General features: G+C 40.0%; 1 protein-coding gene across 1 annotated transcript in view; it reads left to right on the top strand.

Moving 5' to 3' along the window:
• Positions 1-21688, top strand: part of CHST8 (carbohydrate sulfotransferase 8) — a 165907-nt gene that overhangs the window by 37056 nt on the left and 107163 nt on the right. The window contains exon 2 of the mRNA XM_051629622.1: positions 5072-5296. Within this exon, the coding sequence (XP_051485582.1) occupies positions 5188-5296 (109 nt within the window). The 5' untranslated portion in view covers positions 5072-5187. The remainder of the gene's footprint in view (positions 1-5071; positions 5297-21688) is intronic.

The raw sequence follows: 21688 nt of genomic DNA, 5'->3' as shown, positions 1-21688 counted from the left end.
AGTAGGTCCAATTCACTTGAGCCCAATTCCTGCCTCTGCAAGTAGTTCTTAGGAAAACTGGGAGCTCAGCGTAGTGCAACATAAAACCACAGGGGCGGGTGTGCTTTGTCTTCTCGAATTCAAACTGCAGGACTGGTCTGTGCATCTGGCAGCTCTGAAGGGCAGCTGGGGACATACCCATTGGAGCTCCCTGGGGACAAGTGTTCACCAACATTCTTCAGATATGGGCTGGTGATAGAGAGAAGTGGGAAGGCTGAGCCACCTCTCTCCCCTCAAGCATTTCACTTCTGATTTCCAAGGTTTTGTCAGTCAGAGAAACCTTTAGCTACACTGATGATTTCATGAAAAGCAGGTTTATTTCCTTTCCCCCTGTGCAGGAAAAATATGAATCCAGATTTTTTCAGGTAACAATTTTGTGGAGATTTCAGGGGCAGGGCATTTTGAGCAGATTCAACTTTACATTTCTTATTTCACCCTTCTTCAAAATACAACTTTTTTTGGTCACTACACAAAGAACATAATTACATAAGAAAATTAAGTAAGGCAGACAAAATGTTTTGGTTTGAAATATCAGCTGGGAACAAATTTGTCCTTCCCAAATCTCAAGGAAATAAAGATTGTTCTGTTGATACATGAGCAAGAATATAGTGATGAAAGACCAGCACTCAAAGATGAATGCTGGGTGAAAGGAAGCAGCCACAGGATTAATAGTTTCCCACTTCTTTCTGTGCTAAAGAAGCTAGAGGATTTGGGGCATAATACTTGGGATTAATTTGCATTTCCTGTTTCCAAGAAGTGCTGACAGCTACAGTATAATATTACTTTTAATATCACCACCTCTAATACAGTGCTTGCATTTGTAGAACTGCTACAAAACATCAGTTCTACTGGTGAATATGAATAATGTTTATAAATCCTTTTTTCTTCTGTAAATGTCATGACAAGTCTGATCTGGAAGTCAGGGGTAAAGCAGAGAGTGGACACTTGAATGATGGGAAAATGTAGTGCTCTGTGTTTGAAGGTCTTTTGTCCCTGCGAGTGCTTTGAAGCCAGGGAAGGGATGCTTGGCTCAGCTTCAGAGATGAGAACCAGCCGTTGTTCACACAACTCACGGAATCACAGCTAATGTAGTATCTAGAAGTGATCATTTCAGTAATAGTAGCAAAACTTTTCTTATATACTTGTATTAATAATATTCCTTTTTTTTCCCTCTCTTCAGCTAATTGCCCACTGTCACTATCCCAGTCTCTACCTCCATTACACAATCTAAATAAAATTATCTTAGTAACACATAAAAGGAAGTACTCCATTACAGCACCCTTTCAGAACACACAAAGGAAAACCCAGTAGAAGACAAAAACCCATCACAGTTCCCAGCTATCAACAGCTCACAGTTAAACTTCCACTGATCAGCTATGGGAGTGCTGGAATTTAATGTTTCGATTTTGATTCTAACAGCTAAAGAATGTCTCATAAAATTATTTCTGTATTTATACACTTCTCTCTCTGAACTGGCAATACTACCCAGCCAATGCATGCTGTTGGCTGGGGATATTCTATCAAAGATAAAAGACACCCCTGAGGCTGTGCCCACACAGGGCCACTTTTCTCCATACAGAGCCTGGAAAGCACTGCACTGACCTGTACCTCCACTGGGACCTCCAGAGCACTCTGGAGACCTCCCAGTTTGCCTCCCAAGAATGTTATAACCACAGCAGCAGAAGCCTGTGCCCAAGCTCATCTCTGCTGCTTAGAATCTGGTTATTCAGCAGCACACAAAGTGCCTGGCAGAAAAGACATCAGTCCTAGTTTTCAAAGGCAAAGGGTCTCCTACCTCTGACCTCCTCTGAATAAACAGTGGGCTTGGACTCTGCTCTGAACCAGCAGCCTGCTGTCAGCTAAAGGAGTATCACCTAAATCTCACACAGCAGGAGAAATGAAGTTTGCTGTGTTCATGTGAGCTAGGCATTTACATTAATTCATAGGTGATTTGTAATTGTCCAATTTAGCAATCAGAAGATGTTTGCAAAGAACTTGGGTGTTTTGTTGACATGCTGATGTGCATGGCAATGTAAACCTGATCCTGGCATTAGTTTGGGTTCTTTGATTCTCTGGGAGCTGCAGTGGCACCTTACAGTGAATCTCCAAAAACGGAGAGTATAAAGGTGCCCTGTAGAAGGGAGGAGCCTTAAGGGGTCTCAGGCCCACCTGGGTCCTTCTCTTCCCCCACCTCCAGATAGGAAATCTTCACATAAGCTTGTCAGCAGAGAAGGGAGTGAATGTCATATCTGCAAAACCCATGAATAAGCAAACAACCATGTGCTATCAAACACAACCCCAAGTGCAACCTGGATGACCCACCTCGAATGAGGAATCTAACAGAGATGACAGTAGAAAACTCTCTGTCTTTCTTGGACTGATCCATTATCATCATATCAAATTGCTCACAGTAAAAATGTTCAGCCTTTAGGCTTCCAAGTGGTAATAGCAAAAAAAGTAGACCTACAAAGCACTACTTGCAGTGCCACTCTTGACAAAAGATCTTCCCCATCATAGTAGATCTCCTCCATCATGTAAATCTCAGATAAATCTCCCCCATCATATTAGTTTGCAGTGCATTTCAGTACTGCTTGGGAGGCAGGGGGAAATTAGTCCTGCTGCTGTGTTTGTAAAGAAAAGATTTGGTGCTTGAAAATTCTGCTGTAATATTAAAATATTTTCCACAAACAGATCTGGATGATTTTTACCTAAACCTCTACACCTTTTTCCTTAAAAGGCTTGCTTTAATGATGGAACACCTATTCTCCTACCTGATGCTAATATTTCCTCACCTCACAATTCATAGGAGTACTATGGTGATTAATGAATGTCTTTGAACTGGGAAGTGCTGAGTGCTAATCATTATCCTCATATACACAAACTTCTGCTGCTTTCAAGGTCGGAGCATTCACATACCGTAGTAATGGGAAAGCTTAGAAAAACATATATACTGATACTTAGGAGTTTTATCCACCAAAAAATGTATAAAGAATAAATTAAAATTTAGGTGTTTCAATTTGTTATTGCACGTTCTAGTGAACCACTCTCCATCTGCTTAATAAGTTCAGGGCAGCTGAAAATGGAGTTTAGATTGGAAGGTGCTCGCAACCTTATCTTCTTGCTCTCTCCGTAATACTAGTAAGAATTATAAAAACAAATTATTGCCCATTGTGAGGAGCTCAGTTAAAGTATGTGACTGCAAATCCAAAGTGTAAGTTGAAGGCTATGAATTTGTCCAAATTCTGCCTCCCAGATGCCAGGGCTCTGCACAGATCAATCCAAAGCTCCTGCATACAGCATCCCTCTCCCTCACATGCCTAAAGGAGTATAGCCTGAAGAAACTGTTAGCTGATGCTTCACTAAGGTTTTTTGTAGGTTTTTAATCTCATCCACCTTTAAAATTATGTGATTTGAGTGTAAATAATATTTTCAAATGTTTCCTTAATGAGGATGCTTTGTTCACATTTATCAGTCTGAGCTAACTGCCTGCACAGTTCCTCTGTTCCTGTAACTCAACAACCAGCCTGGGAGGGCTCAGGGAGCACATGCTCAGCATGTATAAAACAGCCGTTTGCATTCAACAGCTTTGCTCTCCTAGGACACATTAATTAAAGTCAACTGATTGAAAAAATAATTACAGGAGAATAAGGACAGGAAAAACCTAGACCCATAATTTAAAGATCTCTGAAGTTTGTGTTTTGTTGAGAGGTAATAATTTTGTTGAGAAGAAAGAGCTTCTCCTTTTTCCTTCTTGGACTCCCTCTATATACTGTCAACAGGCAATAAGCTGCAGTCTTACTTTAAAGTTATGCAAGTGCATGTGCCTTTTCTTCTGTTCAATATATGCATTCATCTGGCTCTTGGTCCTGTTGCATCTTGAGGTGTCCCAAAAAAATTGTGATGTCTAACCTAAAAGTTATGTGATCCTGAACACAGCTGTTCTGTAGGATGTGGGATTATGTAAACATTACAACTGTTAAAAACTGCTACTGTAGCATTTCTGGCACTAATTAAAAACTGGCTAGGGATCTTCTTTCTTGATGCTGCCTCTACTTCAAACAAAAACATTCCAGCAAATCAAAACTAGGGAAAATGGTTTAGCATTTTAAGCTAATAATAATTGGTTTGGAAACCTGTATTTGCTCAAGGGTATAATTCATTCAAAAACTGACCTTAAAACTCAGCGTTAAGCAAATATAAACCCCTTGTTATTTGGGAGTGGATGCTTTTAAGCTGCTCTCTCTCACACAATGATCATGCCTTTCTTGCCAGCTCTCCATCTCACTTCCTGCCAGGGCAGTGTGGCATAGAGTGAGCAGTGAGAATTCACAGCACCAAGCCCAAAAAATTGCTGGGAGCTGCCAGGGGAGAAGAGGCAGCCCAACCACCACTCCTGAGGAGACAGCCTGCTTGTTCCCCACACTCTCTTATCTCATGTATTCTGGAAGCCAGTAAAATGAGTACCAAGCACCGTGCCCAGTATTTCCTTTGGAAATCAAGATGCATGAAGAGTTTTTTCAGGGGGTGGCATAGTGACCTGTGGTACACTGGTTTAGTTTGTCCTTTTTATCAAGGGTGAAACAGGCAGCTGCCAGTTGTTCATCCCTCTCCCCATGTTTGACATGCAAGGTGCAGCTCTTGTGATCATTCTCCCCACATTACCTCACTTTACGGTTTTCATATTGTTTAACAGGTGAAAAACAAAAAGTGACACATGCTTCACTTGAAGCAAGCAAACTATTAATAGGGGTTTGTGTGCAAATTGCAGGCATGGCATGACCATTTTTCCCAAACCACTCTTTTTAATGATATTCTACATTTTCTTTTCAACATGTTAAAAACACTGACATATAATTAAAGACAAACTGATGGGGCAGAAATTGACTGGATGACTGCAATTAACTGTACCAAAGAAACACTAGAGAAACACATTGTTTGGTTTAAACAAGGACTTACATCTACTAATCTGCATTGAAAAAAATATAAGCTCTATGTGCTAAGCTTTAGGGGTTTGGTTGTTTACCTCTTGTAGATGTATTAACGCCAGACTTCCAGATGAGAGGACAAGACTATGAGTGAAGAGTGTCCTGAAGATTGCATGCAGTTCTTTTCCTGGGTCAGAACTGGATTCATCCAAGAACAGTAATTATGAGGCTGACATGTATGTTCTCCTTCATCTTGCTGTTTGGAGCAGCTGGACTCTTTGTCTTCATTCACCTTCAGGATCCAGAAGAAATAGTTCATCAGCAGACACCAGGTTAGCATTCCTATTTCTATTTGACTCACTTGCTCTTTTCATGTTCAACATTTCATATTTATTTCATTAACATGCTTAAAAAACAGCTCCAGGAGCCAATTAAATAATGATTCTGGTATCTTTGACAAGGTACACAGAGTCCAGCTAGATGGAGTTAATATTCTGCTTAAGCCAAGATCAACTTCTGCTACCAGCTATGCCACTATAGATATGAAAATGAGAAATTTTGCCAAAAGTTCAGTTCCTGAAAATACATGCCTCTGAATCTACTTTTGTCTGCATATGGTATTCAGTGTGTCATGGAAATGCAAAATAAGAGATGCATAAAGGAATCATGCAAGAAACATAAAATACTTTGGGATGTATTCCTTTAATGTGCTTAACTTCCATTAAACTTTTCATAACTTTCATTCATACACATGCCACCTTCACGTGCTACTAACTTTAAACTGAGCCCCAAGACCACATCAGTGCAAGAACTAGAAAACTATGAGCTGAAATAGTGGTTTTCTTTTAAAGGAGGGGGAGGCAAGAAGCATGAAAAAAAACAAGATCTCTTGATTTACTTACAGTCATTTTGCCTTTGACCGAGGCTGTAATGACAGCTGGTTTAGAGCCTAGACAAATGCCAGGGCAGTTACTCCAGCTCATAATAATGTCCCTGTGCACTAAAGTTTGGTCACTGTGTTTGCTCTTATATGCACTGCAATTTTCCTTTCACTAAATATATGCTTTATAAAACAGTCTATTTGATTGACATCTTCATTGTACAATGAACGTGACTGCGTGTGTTTTAAAGTATTACTAACATTTTTAAAGGAGCTGAACCCTAACACAGAAAAATCTTAAATAATTACATTAAGTGCTAATTTATGTGCTCAGGTTTATTAAGTGCTTATTTCCATGTCACTAAACAACCTATACTTTAATATGTTTATTATTTAGTCCAACTGCACACTGATTCTGAAAGCAACCACTCAGCTGAAACTACAGAAAAAATTAATCATCAGTGTTGTGTAAAGCAGAGAAGTAGCCAGCCTCTTCAGTGCTTTTGCAATTTATTTTTGTATACTTAGATGCAAGAGAGCTTAGAGATTAAAACTTCTGGTACAGGCATCTAAGAATATGTTACATTGAAAAGTTAATTCTTTGCTCCTGAAAGAGAATGAATTTCTAGTGGTATCTCAAAACCACTGCAATTTCTTCTCCATATTTTCATTATTGGTCCCTCATCTTGACCTGTTATACTTCTGTTCTCTCTGCCACAAACCTCTTGAATGCTCATTATAGTACACTGTGAAGTGATTTTTGAGAGTGATACAAGCATAGAAGGGGATGCCCAACCACATTTAAATAAAAGCGAGTTTGAACAGAGCTCCTGCCCTCAGCAGGGAAACCCACTCTGTAAGGTACTTAATTGCTGTGGGTAGGGTTCTGCATAGCTAAAACATGAACATCCCAATGATGCTGTTACTGCCAAAGGTGTGTAATCAATTGTAATCAATGCTCACATTCAATTACTACTTATGTTAATAGGAACCAGACTGTGCCCTTGAGTAAAAGGTGCTCAATACAATTACTCTTACTTCTGTTTGGCTGATTTTCATGTGTGTTAAGTGCTTTCAACCCTCAGTGGACTCAGAAACTCCTCACATCCACTGCTTCTGAAAATGATACCAGTTATCACTAAAACATATTAGGTGGCTTAAAGGATACAGGATAAAAATATACATTCATTTTATTAAAGAGAGAGGTAGGCATATTTCACCTCTAGACAGTCTCATGTGAAAATCCATCAATCACAAGCTACATCTTTGGCACACTGAGAAGCATCCTTCCCTTCCCCTGTTCAGGGTGTTTCTCCTTAAAAGGGCCTGTTTCTAATGAAGAGTGGATATTGCTGCAATTTGCTTGTCTGATTGCTCCCTCAATAGAACTGAACAAAGGCATGCCTTATTAAGCTACTTAGGACAACAGATTCTGCATAGCAAGGTTTTATTGGATCATTCTTTGCTTTTGCGTTTCAAAGTAGCTAGTTACTGTGTAGAAAACATATTGGCCAGCTGCTGGAACCTCATCAGGAAGGCTAGATAAGTCAGAAATGTTTATTTTCCACTTAAAAGCAGCGTAGGAGATTTTTGCATTGTCCAAAAGGCCATTTTTCATTGTTAGTACATTCAGTCATCTTTAATTTAAGATAGTACAACTTAGAAAACAAGATTAATAAAAATACCTTGGTACTTTAGTTTTACTTGTCTGTTCAGGAAATTGTTCTTGATTGTTTTAGTCCTAGTGAGCATGGTGGTGAGACCTTGATGTACTGCTTAAACCAGTATAAAACCCACAGTCATAAAACTTTAAGTAATGCTTACATTACTTTCACTGAGCAAAGTATTCCTGACAGTAGCTGTTTGTGTTGATTTGTTACTATTCATTTATTCTTTCCCTGTGCTTCACACTGCTGCCTAATTGTGATGCTGTACTGAGAAAGCAATATCAAAGTAATTTTCCACAACATTAGTTACAATTTTCTTCTGATCTTTCAAGTGAAACAATCCCATCCTGTTGGCTTCTGTGAGCATATAAACCTTGATTACATTTATCTGTTGGAAACCAATGCTTACAAAGTATATGTGCCCGGATAGGGGGTATAGAGCCTTTTTGCTGATTGACAAACATGCTGTCTGTTTAGTTTTATTTATATAATGCACATCACTCTAAGCAGATATATTTAAGACAGCCAGTTAGGGAGGGCAAAACAGATTTCCTAAGACAATACATTAAACTCAGTAAATATTCCTGTGCTCATTAGAGACAATAACTTCACTTACAATGGTCATTTTCTCAGCATCTATTAAGAGTGCTATTACTATGGAGAATGCAGGATAAAGCAGGGATGCAGGCTGAGAACTGGTATGAACGATAGTCATATGCCATACAGAAATGCAATGCTCTTCTTATAATTCTCCCTGTATAATTATATAAAACTCAACTTCTGCAATAATCATGCCATTATTCTTAAACAGACACAGTGAAGGATTTGTTCGGAGCAAGTTAAGTGCTTTTACACATGGTGCACAAGAAAAATGTAATATGTATATCTCTATCCTAACGCTATATGATTCTTGAATGTATAAAATCCCCTGTCTGTGATAGGATATTCAACATGCAAAAACTTTACAGTAACTACGTAAAATGTTCAGCCACTTCACCTCTGTGATTGTCCTGGAACCACAAGAGCAGCTGGGAAGGGGCCTGTCCAGCCCTGTGGTTAGCAGGAGGCTTCTTCAGTGTAATGGCAGGTGCCCTCTCTCTTGGGTTTTACAGTGGAAGAATTGACAGAGCTAATGAGCACCTTTACAGCCTTGGCCAGGACCTTAGGAGATCACTGACAGCAGAGAGAACTTGTATTTGTGAGGGCTGCATTTGGATAGTACAAGAGAGAGCAACTTGGACAAACACCATCACCAAGTGAGAGGATTAAACCTATCCTGACAGGTTTCAGGTGGATTTCAAATGCCCACACAAACTTCTGAGCTACACACTAGCCAGTCCATGGGCTGGAGACACGACTGTGGCTGTGAATAGCTGGTGTTCAGGTGAGGTTGTGAATACCAGGACCACTGCTTCCAAATTGTACCACAGACACAGTATCTATAGCTGTACTGCAATATCTATATCTGTACTTAAGACCATTTACTCTATGGACTTTAGTCAGAAGAAAAGGGATATTCTAAAATAGTGTCTACTTTTCTAATAGAAGGTTTTGCCAAATAGAAACTAGGGCAAGTATTAACATTCCTCTGCACCTATATTCACGTAGCATGTTTCTTTATATATAGTGAATAAGTCTGTGGGAAAAAATATTGGGTTATTACCACATGGTTACTGAATTCAGAAACCTGTAACAGATTTCTGTTAGAACTTTTAAGGTGAATATATATGGACACACATTCCTTTGGGAACTGGTAAAAGGTGGAAAATACATGTCAAAGGATGCATGTTGCGAAAGCTCCAAAAGGCTGAAAACAGGGAGTAGAATGGAAATATCTTTGCACTCTGACTATATTTGAGTATTTGAAAGTCAAGTATGACTATAACCAAGCCTGAAACTCATCTGAGATTCTGCAGTGCTTGCTGTCCCCTTACCTTGTCTACTAGTTTCTAACATAACACTATCATCTTTTTTTTTCTGCTTTACTTAGGGTGTGATGGGGAAAAGGAGAAAGGAGAGGTGACATTCTAAAGGGCTGCTGTGCAAATGCTATTGTAAACCTGATGGCAAAAGGGAGCCACAGTGCAGGAATCTTACAGTATATTGCAGTAGCCTTAGAGCAAATACCAGCATTATAGCTATATTGAAATTTTCTTAATTACTTATTCAGAGCACATACACCTTGTTACACACAAATTACAGTCCTATGCACATCTCCATGTTCTCTGTACTTTCCATAATACTATCCTGCTGCACAATGTACCACTTATTTGTCATACTGGAAACTTTTTATAAATACAATTGAAAATGAACTAGCATCGATACATAATTTCAAAAGCAATTTTCCTACAGTTTGCAACTTACTTCTCTTTATAAACTGGAAGCCATTGAATCTGCTTCTGAAGTACAGATCAGCAGAAATCCTGAACAAAAGACTATGGTGACTGTAGAGGAGGCAAGTGGGCTGGCTGATACCCTTTTCAAACAGTTGCGGTTTAGACTGACTGCAGATGTGAAACTGGTTATTTTTTACATTAGAATTAAATGGCAATAACTTCATCAGTCTACTGCTATAGGGAGATCAAACACGGTCTATCTAGATGGCTACAAAGTAAACCATACACAAGGCTGCCAGTGCAAACCTGTTAAAAAGAAGTGCAGTCTAGTGCTGAAAGTAAACACATATAAAGTAAGATATAGTCTCCTACAACCTTCCCCTGCTTTCATGACTATGCCATATCCTTGGCAGTCTTACAAAAAATGCAGCAGTTATTTATGACACAGTATTGAGAACGCGACACTTTTTTTATTTACAGTTTCTGTTAACATGCCTTAGCCTAAAGCCCATTAAATAAATACGGTTCTTAAACTATAGCATCACAAGCCAGCATTTTTAGCACCAGCATTTCCTGTCAACCTTCAGCAAGTGCTTCCAGGAGTCAGAGCACTTTGGTGTTAAGACTCTTGAATTGGGATCCAAAGCTATTGCAGTGTGTTCCTGTCCTGCCCTGCTGCTCGTACATCGTGCTGGATTGTGTTAAATCAGGCAATCCACCTGCTAAATATTTCCATTTCCTATTTTAAAGAGAGTTGCCTGCAGGTAACTCAAGGTCCATAAGGACTGTAAGATTCTACAACAAAAATGCAAGATCAAACCATATTAACTGTGACATTATCACAAAATCCAGTGCATTTCTAGCAGCAGTTATTATCCCACTGCAGTCGTGCACACACATCAGATGACCAAACCAGATCCCCTGCCCATTTATTTGATGGCATATAGTCCATGTCACCTAATCCCAAATGTATTTATCAAAACCAGAGTGATGGAGTGCTAAATCACTTACATAGTGCAGCTTTCACTTCCACAAATTTCCCCTCTTTTTTTTCTGTAAGCATTTCCTCTCAAATACTGACTGGTTAAAAAAAAAAAAAAAAAAAAAAAAAAAAAAAAAAGCTTTGATATTTCTTTTAAAGCCTACTTTTAAAAACTGTCAGAGGTTGACACTTCTTTGTTATGTCTGGCAAAATAAAAAGTGACCTGCCATCTCAGAGCTGCATTTGTTTATGATGTTTGGCAACATATCACAGGCAAAACTCAACCACACTGTGGTATGTCAGAAGACTCTCAGAGTGGCAGCTTTATGAAAGTATATTCCTAGGCAATGAGCCTGGATGCTTCTCAGATTCCCCTGGAAATTTTCAGAGGCACTACAGAAACATGCAAAAGTTGGTCAGCAGACTTTCATTTCACCTCAAATCATTTATTCTAAATATAAGGCTATATTGAATTTTTCATAGAGAATCTGTCAGTACTAGAAAGCCTCCTTCCATATGTCAGGTATCTTTCAGGTTTCTTAATTTTAAAAAACACATTGAGGAGCTTAGGCAAGTTTAAAATACTTCCTAGATTGTCTAGAGTTTATGCCATTTAAAATGTGTTTTCCAATATATGTTTCCCTTCATCAAAGTTATTTATCTCCTAAAACCTTACCCAAAACTTCCTCTCTCCAGCAATATCATCCTTTTTCATTTAGTAAACATTTATTTTCCTTTCATGATTGTAGTGATGCTTAAAATTAAAGGTGGATTTCTTCTCTATTATGGCTTCTTTTGTGTATCAGGATCAAAACTGCCAGCTAACTACTGCTTTAGCACCAATGAAAAAAGCATAAAAAGTCAAATAATTAACCTTGTTTAGACCCTACTGGAGAGCAACTTCTTGTGGATTTCTTTATCATTTTATCCAAATGAATAATCTATTTAGTTCTGAAAGCAAGTGATTGGTTTTGTATCCATCACCACTTGGCATATGCAAGGTGAATGACTGATTTTAATCTTATTCTGTACAGGCCCTATCCCATAATATGCTAGCTCATAGCGTCAGTGCAGAGAACTGAGAGGCTCAACTGCTAGCTCTGCTCCTATACCTGAAGTGCTCTGCTGCCTGAGGGTCAGAATACTCTGCATCTTGTAAAATTAAGTTCCATCTTTGTCCCTTTTTGGTCTCAGACACTTCAGAAGGCCTACGTGATGTTTAAACGGAAAAATGCTCCAGCCAGGCCCCTTCCTCCATTGCCACTTCTGCACATCAGGGCAATTCAGACATGCCCTTTCCCTCTTTTTTTAGAATCACCATCCACTAGCTCTTCACGCTTACAGAAACTGAGTTTTTGGGGCTTCCGTTCCTGCTTTGTATTTGAAAACCACACATTTTCTCATCAAACTCTTTGCAGGAACTGGATGTCTGATGTTTTGTTCTTAATAGCACACTAGCCAAGAGATCAGTGTTTACAGACTTTGGGTATCCCTAAACCATGAAATCAAAACATACTGTGCCCTGAGTATCTATGTGCTTACACAAGGAGAGTTACATGGGCTGGGCGATCAGGGGACATCAAGTCCCTTTATGGAGCAGTGGGACCTGAACAGCCTCAGGTAGGGAGGGGAGAAAAAAGAAAAAAAAAAAAAAAAAGGCAGGCTGTGAATGAAATTCATAATTGTCGTGGTTTGGGCCTAACACAACAACAAAGAAACAGCCCCATGGCCACTCACTAAACTCCCCCCTCACACACACTCTAGGATGAGGACAAAGGCCAACTAGAGGCTCATGGGTGGAGACAAAGGACAAGGAGGGTTCTTCACCAATTAAGGTCACACAAACAGTAATTTAATTTCACACTAATCAAACGCACACAAGACACAGGCAAACAAAGACCAGCGCTTGCATACGTTACCTCCATCCCTCCCTTCTTCCCGCCCAAATTACTTTGTTTCTCTCCCTCCTTGCCCCCAGCTGTGGGGTTTAGAGTCAGTTCACAGCCCGGTGGCTCTTGCCGCTCCTTCCTCCTCAGGAAGAAGGATTCCTTACAGTCCTCCCCTGCTTCCCCACAGGGTCCCTCCCATGGGAGAAAGTCCTCCACAAACCTGTCCTTCACGAGTCCTTCCCACGAGGTCCAGAGCTGCTCCAGCCTGGGCTTCCCACAGAGTCACGGGCTCCTTCGGGAACAGGCACCTCTCCTGGCGCCGCGGTTTTCCACGGCTGCATAATCAGAGCCCACTGGCAGCAAATCCAAGTCCACGGGCCACAAAATCCAAGTCCACTGGCCAAGTTCACCCCTCCTGGCGCCTTCAGGCAATGTTCCACCCTGTTCCTCCATGAATACAGGGGGACAGCTGCCATCTCGCCATGGGTTGCAGGGAAACTTCTCCTTGGGCACCTTCTTGCCCTTCTTCCTCACCAACCACCCCAGCGCTGCCTTTCACCTCTCCAGCACAGCTCTTCTTTTTTAACTGCTTGCTCTGCTCAGGTCTTATCTCAGTTCTTTCGTATGTTAATCGCAGAGGCGCATCTATTGTCCCCCTAATGGGTCCTTGGCTGGGTTTGGAGCAGGGGGATCTTCTCGGCATCTTACTGGAGCCACCCCTGGGGCCTTCCCGCCAAACCAAACCAGCACAATCACCCTTCGAAAAGGTGCCTGTGCTCCAGCGCCCTGTTCCTTCTCTATTTTAATTCATTTGCCTTTCCCATTCCATTTGGCACAATAACTGGCAGTACTGAGCTTTCTGTAATGCTAGCACAGATAATGCTTGGGACAAACAAAGGGATTTTTTGCTTTAGAATTATTTTAGGCTTAGTCTTCAGATGGCCTGCAGCTGCTGCAGTAAGGGTGGCAACATGGAAACAGAGGAGCCACACAAGTATTTATCCTTGTGGCCAGGAGGCCAGAAAGCATAATCCCAAATAGAGGAAACTGGTCATTTGCCCAGTGGCTACTTGAGAGGGGTGGGAGGAGAGTCTCCTTTTCACAAGCTGTAGGTAGTTCACAACAGCCCAGATCCTACATAACAGCTTCCAGCTTGTTGCATTACTTTTTTTTTTTTTTACTTGTTTGACTTGACTTTATTTGTTAATAAAGTTCTGCACAGTTTAATGCCCATAAATCAAATCACAGGAGAAATTACAGGCAGCAATCACTGCCGCTCTGTGTGAACTGAATGCAATTCCTTAATTGGGTTCTCTTAATTGTGCATGCAGCTGCTAGGAAAAACATGATGATGCTTATCTCATATAAGAAAACAAATTCCTCTCACTACACCATTGTAAATAACTGAAAAGGTATGTATTCAAAGAGTCACAAAATAAATGTATACATCTCCAGGTAGATACCATGACTTTTATGCCATAGCAAAGCAATTCTGTACTCACTGAGAATTTAATGTAGTTCACTGTGGTTGTTTAAAACTCAGCCTAGGCTTCAGTGAGACTTAAGCAGGACTAGGATACCATTCACATGGCCAAAACAGTGGCACCTCAGCCACCAAGTTCACTTAAGTGCTGTATACAACCAAGATGAACAGTGAAAACCAATCAACTGTTCTTTTATAAACCGTTAAATGGAAACCTGCCTTTCCATTCATTTAGCTCAGGAGATGTTATTACCTTGTAAAGGAGACATCCTTAAGTCACTACCTAATTAAAATTCCAATTATTCTGCATTCATGAGCTGCACATTCTCATGTTGTCGAAGGGAATTAAGTTACTAAGAATGCACAGTCAGATATTGTTTAACACCTATATATTGATCAGGTATTCAGTGCTGCATGTTAAACCAGCCATGTCACTGCCTATTCAGTAGCATATTTCACCAATACCTGCAGAATGTTACTTGGGATGATTTATGTGTTGTAGGAGAAAAATCAAATAAATGGACCTTAGCAAACCATTACAACAACAGCATTAGGAAAGAAAAGCACACACGAAGAAGAATGGTAGGAAAGGAGGTCCAAGAAACAAGATTTGAGATCACTTCCTTTTCTGTTTTTCACATTTGAAATTATTTAGTGAAAGGAGCCTGTGGGGTGTTTGTAGAAAAACATCCAGAGACTAATTCTGCTAGTCTCACTTCAAACATTGTTAAAAGGAAATTTTTAAATGTTATTTAAACAAAAATGTTCAATTCAATTAGAAAGTAACAGAAAATTTACTGCAGTTGTGTAATTCATGTTAATAGACAGCAGGCCCAGCATCAGAAAGACTGAAGTTCCCAGGGGTGCTGAAACAGAGACAAGGGAAGGAAATAGTAAGAAAATTAATACTTACTACAGTAAATTCACAGTAGTCAACAAACTTAGAAAAAACACCTTAACTTTTTAAAAGCTCTAAATATTCCTAATTAACAATAACATTCTAATTATATTATATTCCCATATACAAATCTTTGAGACATTACAAGTTCTTAATGTCTACACATTTGCACATCATATTTTCCTCTTGCTTGTTTCCAGAGATCAAATTATATATTCAGTATATTCTGATTGTTCTCTGCATTTTCCTCTAAAGGCACTGGCTTCACTTCTTAATTGACACCCAGTGGAGATAAGTTCACCACAACATAACTTAATGAACTATGGAAGAGCTACCTTTTACTGCATGAAGTATCAAGCTGCATGACAGAGAAAGAGTATCTCCTAGGTGATGTTTCCATAGACAATAATTAACTAAGACATCTCCTAAAATAATAGCGCTCACACAAATGCAGCCCTTTCCCCCTCTGAAATCGGACAACACATAGAGTTTGTTAATAAACCAAGGACACAGTTTCTAAAAGTGACTCAATTGCTTTCCTCCATGAAATCACAGATTAGCGATTGGAGATGCATGGTACAGATGAGTGAATTTTACTCTTTTCCCACTTCAACTTCAAAGGCTGGATTGTACTTGATTTACCCTTCACATCAGACTTGGATGTGCCATCACCACATTCTCCTTCAAGTATGAAAGATTTTCCTTTTTACTCTGAAGGATTCTGAGCAGATCAGCAGCAGTACTCTCACTGTACAAAGTGGTCATCTCAGAACCTCCTGCCCCCTTTGCTTTGTGGCTTTGAGGAGAAAATTCTGCAGCATCTGTATTTTTCAGTTATTTACTTATATTTTTGGGTAGGGGAAAAAATTCTGACATGGCACAGCCTGTGGAGCAGGACTGAGCTTCCTGCAGTCTCCCTCTCAGGGACACAGCAGACAACGCGTTGCCATCCTTCACCTCCCTCATCCCGGCTTGCTGCTTCAGCCCCATCCCTACCTTAAGTAGTGAAGGCATCCTTCTGCCCCTTGATCTTTGTGTAGTTTTGTTGCAATTGAATGTTAATTAGATTTCAATTCCTCAAATTAGGGAGTGTGAGTCAAGTGCTGACTCCTACTGAGTTCAGAAGGTCATGTGTATTTATAGGCATTTTTACAGCATTCAGCCTCTTTGATCACAGCCCTCCACACCACCAAAACCAGTCATTTGATTATAATGAGAGATGTTTCACAAAGAACTGCTGAGATAGCATTTCAAGAGTTCTGAATATTTTAATATTCATTAATTAAATGTTTCTGAGTTTCTGTCCTTTTAGCAACCAGCCACTGATGCTGTAAAAACATTATAATGAAGGGCAAATTGTTAATATGCCAAGGCAAACCCTGTTTGCTACAAGAGCAGCTCTAATTGCAAGACAAACCATCTCCTTGCAGTCATTCAGAGGAATCAGAAGCAAGCACAGCAACTTGATAGCGACAAAATATTTACCATCTTCTGTCTCAATGGAAAAAAGGCTGAGAGGCTCACCCTGGGAAAAGGCAATTCTGTTTCCTAGCTTTGACTCTGCTCCCTAAACAAAGCACTCCTTAGGTCTGTTGCATGTAATGACTGCATTTTCTTTGCCTAGTTGCATGAATCTGTGTCTGTTTATTTTACCGAGCAAGCTGAAATGTTATTTGGCAGGAATTTCACAAAACAAAGATTCAGTTGCACACTGCATTTTCAAGATTTGTTATGTCTCCATACTATTTTAATTTATGGAGTTAAAATGTCCTCTCTCCCTTACCAGCAGGCCTAGGTAGTGCCTAATGAGTTAGTGGAGGAGATCTGATTGCTTTTTCTGGCTCCTTTTCCCTGCAATGGGTTTAATAATTGCACAATTCTCTGGGCAAGATCAGGTCTTAAAGATGATAGAGGTTTTATCCCTCAGCACAGAAGCAGTAATAAAAGCAGACAGGAAGTTTCTCCATCCTCATAGTGGGCCACCGTGGTGTCAGTGTCAAATATAACTTGACAAGACAGCTGATACCAGCAGGATTCTCAGAGGCAGTGAAGGTAATACAACATATTTATTCAAATAAAATCTATCTTGCAGATTATTTATAAGGCAAAAAAACCCAAACACTTTTCTAGTTTTATTTTTTTCATTTCCTGGACTTAATACATCACAGTTTGTTTTTAAAAAAATGAATGCTCAAAGGGTATCAAGACATTGCAGTGAGCATGTTACCCAGCAAGGCTGTATCATGACTGCCATGTGTAAAGGCCAAACAGCTCATGACACTGGCTGGCCCTGAGAAATCAGAGTTTAACACAGATATCACTCAAGCTCATCTACCAGTACTACTGTTTATATCCAATCAATACTAAGAGGTAGTGCCATCTAATAATGCTCCTTGTAGTCCAGGGAAGCTTTCTCACTATTCCCACTGGAACACTCTCTGTTCTTCAAATAAGTAATCTGAAAAGTGTGGTTTCAGTCAGAAATGACCTTTCTAAATGAATGTATTCAAAATGTATATTTTTTTTGGGGGGGGAAAAAAAAGTTAGAACACATCCCAAACTAGAATGAAACATTCTGGATGAAACAAAATTATCCACAATGAAAGGTAAGCAATATTGCAGCAGGGGAAAAAAAAAAAAAGACAAAGAAAAAAAAAAATTTTTATTATTCTCCCTACTTTAAAAATTTTATCTAACAATTCAAAATTCCCCTCAGCAAGTTTGCAGACAAAACCAAGCTGAGTGGCATGGCTGACATGCCTGAGGGACAGGATGCCACCCAGAGGGACCTGGACAAGCTCAAGAAGTGGGCCTATGGGAACCTCATTAGGTTCAACAAGGCCAAATGCAAGGTGTCCTACACTTGGTTTTGGGCAATCACCAGTGTCAATAGAGACTGGGGATGAAGGGATTGAGAACAGTCCTGTGGAGAAGGATGTGGGGGTACTAGTGGATGAGAAGCTTAACATGAGCCTGCAATGTGCGCTCGCAGCCCAGAGGGCCAATTGCATCCTGGCTGCATCAAAAGAAGTGTGGTCTGCAGGTCAAGGGAAGTGTTTCTGCCCCTCTGCTCTGCTCTGGTGAGGCTCCACCTGGAGCACTGTGTCCAGTTCTAGAGTCCTCAGCACAGGAAAGACATGGACCTGTTGGTGCAGGTCCAGAGGAGGGACACAAAAATGATCTGAGGGATGTAAAACCTCTCATAAGAGTAAAGGCTGAGAGAGTTGGCATTGTTCAGCCTTGAGAAGAGAAGGCTCCAGGGAGTCCTTACTGAAGCCTTCCAGTACTTAAAAGAGGCCTATAATATGGGGACAGGCTTTTTAGTAGGGTCTGTAGCAACAGGACAACAGGTAATGGTTTTAAACTAAAGGAGAGTAGATTCAGACTAGGTATGAGGAAGAAATTTTTTACAATGAGGGTGGTGAAACACTGGCATAGGTTGCCCAGAGACATGGCAGATGTCCCATCCCTAGTCAAGTTGGACAGGGCTCTGAGCAACCTGACCAGCTCAAGATGTCCCTACTTATTGCAGGAGGGTTGGACTAGATGACCTCTAAAGGCCCCTTCCAACCCAAACTATTTTGTGATTCTATGAAAATGGTGACACTAGTCTGCTTAAGTGCCATTTCAAAGGAAATCTAATATTTATGAAGTAAAACATCACTCTCTTCTCATCATGGCATTAAATACAACTCTCTCTCCTGCTGTGTGGAGCTCTCTTAACTCTGCTTTCCATGATGCATGAGCAATGAATGGGTCTTTTGGGGACCCGTCTGAGATGAAGTGAGAGATGTAAAAAAATGTGTTTTTTTTTTAGTTAGAGAACTGTATTAAAGACATAATCCCTTTCTCAAGCATTCTAGTCCTAAACAAAATAATTGCTGCCAAAGCATGTACTTTTTTTCACAAAACATGTATACCAAAACACCCCCAACCAAGGCCAACACTCATAAACCATGGTGCAGGATAACCTACCAAGCATTGCACAGCTGCTGAGGAAGCACCTTCCCATCAGTGCCTATTTTCAAAGGCCGGAAGCAAATTCCAGCATCCTTGCGAATGCAAAAACTCATGAACTCCCAACATCCAACTTCAAAATGTTTATCCAAAGCTTTATGGAGAAGCTAGTAGTTTTTTAAGTGCCACACAAATTTATTCAACTGAAAAGAGTATTAAGATGATATGCTAATGAAATCTGCATCTAGTAAGATATATATCAATTAAAATTCTCTGTACCTTTCTGTCAACACTGCATACTGCAAAAATGAGCCATCGGGACCACAGTTTAATCTGATATGAAATCAAATGATCCATGTTAACAAGACAATTAAGTAACTGCCAGAAACTAAAGAAAAAATTATCAGAAGTTCACCAGATATAAACTAGTTTTGAATAATGTGAAAGTATGATTACACAGTAGGTAAACTGAAAGTTGTTACCATAATTAGAATAATATAGGTGGCAAATTAGATACTAATTTTATTATTTTAAAAATCTAGATCAGGTGCTTCAAAAAGAAAGCAAAACTTCAAATTACATGGTGTTTATGTTGGCTTATTTCAAATTACTGGAGCATGCATTACAAGGAAATTAGCACTTGGAAAGGTAATTTGAAGGCAGTAAAATTAAAAATTATGCCAGCTGCTTTTCTACTGGACATGGCAAACAAGATGATGCACCATGTATGTTACCAAAAGGTTTGGTAGATACTATTTCCCACAACAAAACTTTGCCATGCAACAAACCATGGGATTGAAAGCTTATGCTTAAAATTCAACAGCTTCTAACAAGTAGTATTTTACACCTACAGTCTAAAGATGCAATATAGAGACTTTTTCCCTAGCAAGATCCTATTCAATTGTACAGATTGAACATTTATTGTACAGCTCCCTCATAGGCACATTTGTCAACTTTACTTTTGCAAAAACAGGCCAGGTGTTGGATGCTCAGAAACACTGTGGAGCTGATCTGTGAGCACAGCTCTGGCCACCCATTTCTGCCTGTCTACAATCACTTTAGTGCAGTAGCTGTGGACGTGTCAGTGTAGTCTGCAGATCCCTGCAAGTCCATGGATTGCTTTTAAGGTAACTAAAAGGTCCCAAAACAGGTAAGAAAAGTAAGCTTACACCTAGCACACCTCAATATAAAGAGGTACATATGTCCACAGAATAATTGTAGAGACTCAGAGACTTAATGAAGGTTGAAACTACTCTTTTAAGGGTTAATAATTACCAGAACTGCACCTAGAGCTATGCATTTGGTTTGAACTACAAAACAGAAGAGATCTCTCTAGACGGAGCCTGAAGTAAACACAGTGGCTCCTGGGTGTGTAATCCTAGGAGTGCTCCACACCAGATAAAATGACCCCACAGCTGAGAAGTTGCATTACCTCGCTAGGCCAGCGGAGGAGCAGGATCAGCAATAAATGCCCGCACTTAAATGGCCCGTTTTGCAGCCTCACTCAGCTTCAAGGCACCACATACTTGTTTTGCCTTTATTTTGGGAACTTTTTAGGATGACTTTTCATGTAGCGCTTCTCTTCCCCTCCCTGTGGCTACCCGTACTGCTTATCCATCACCCTGGGAGTGAGCAGTGCTGGGAATGACTCCATGGGGGTCAGCCACAGAGAAGCAGAACATTAGATACAATCCAGTTGTTCATGGCAGGCACATTTAACCCTCCTTACAAACGTAAATCTTTCAGATCTCTTCTTCTAACATTTATTTATATATCTGAAACAACAGAAAGGGAAAGATATATCTGGGGAAATAACCAAAGCTTCAGAATTGCCAGTTTATTTTAAAATTCAGCTTCCCCCAGAAAGAATGCAGAAGTAATGCACATAGCCTCTGCTACAGCTGCTGGCAACCTCATCCTTTAACCTGCAGTTCGGTTCAACCTGAACTGTCCCTCTGCCCAGACAACAATGCAAGCCCTTATGGAAGTGAATGTGGCTGGATGGGGACAGTATATAGCAATCCTACAGGCAAGTTAGAGCCTTCCCACTTCAACACCCAAAAGCATCAGCAATCAGTCTCAGCAGGTTCCAACACTGCTTTCAACTTTCTGGTGCATTGCGAGCACAGATCTTTCTAGGATTGCTTTATGGAGACTCATAAATACTCATAAATAGCTTATTTGCTCAATGATTATGTTAGATCCTAACGCAGATGAAGATTCATGTATATAAGTGCTTTATAAATAGTTTTATAAAACCTGATTCAAAGACCATTGAAGTAGCTCTGAACTTGTCCATTGACTTGCTTTGGATTATGTGCCAAGTATTTATCAGTTCCTTCAGCCCCTGTGCTTCAACAGAGTTCAACTCAACTTACTAAAGATGATACTCTGCTTCTTTCTTGTTATTGGTTAAAATTCATATTCACAGTGCAGCCCTTTGAATCAGAGGTTTTCCCCAGATGCTTCTGATGCTTCTCCTTTGTTAAAAAGGATGCTACTTCATATAACAGAGCTGGTAGCCTCTATTCAAAATCTACCATGCTGCAAAGAATGATGTTGTCAGGCCAACTGATCTTTCTCCAATAGCTTTTGCATCACTTCTCTTATCAATATGTTAAAGATAACATAG

The sequence above is a fragment of the Apus apus genome, chromosome 11, assembly GCF_020740795.1.
Source record: "Apus apus isolate bApuApu2 chromosome 11, bApuApu2.pri.cur, whole genome shotgun sequence".
In the NCBI taxonomy this organism is placed as follows: Eukaryota; Metazoa; Chordata; class Aves; order Apodiformes; family Apodidae; genus Apus; species Apus apus.
The sequence above is the reverse complement of the archived record's forward strand: the minus strand, read 5'-3'. Positions and strand labels throughout refer to the sequence as shown.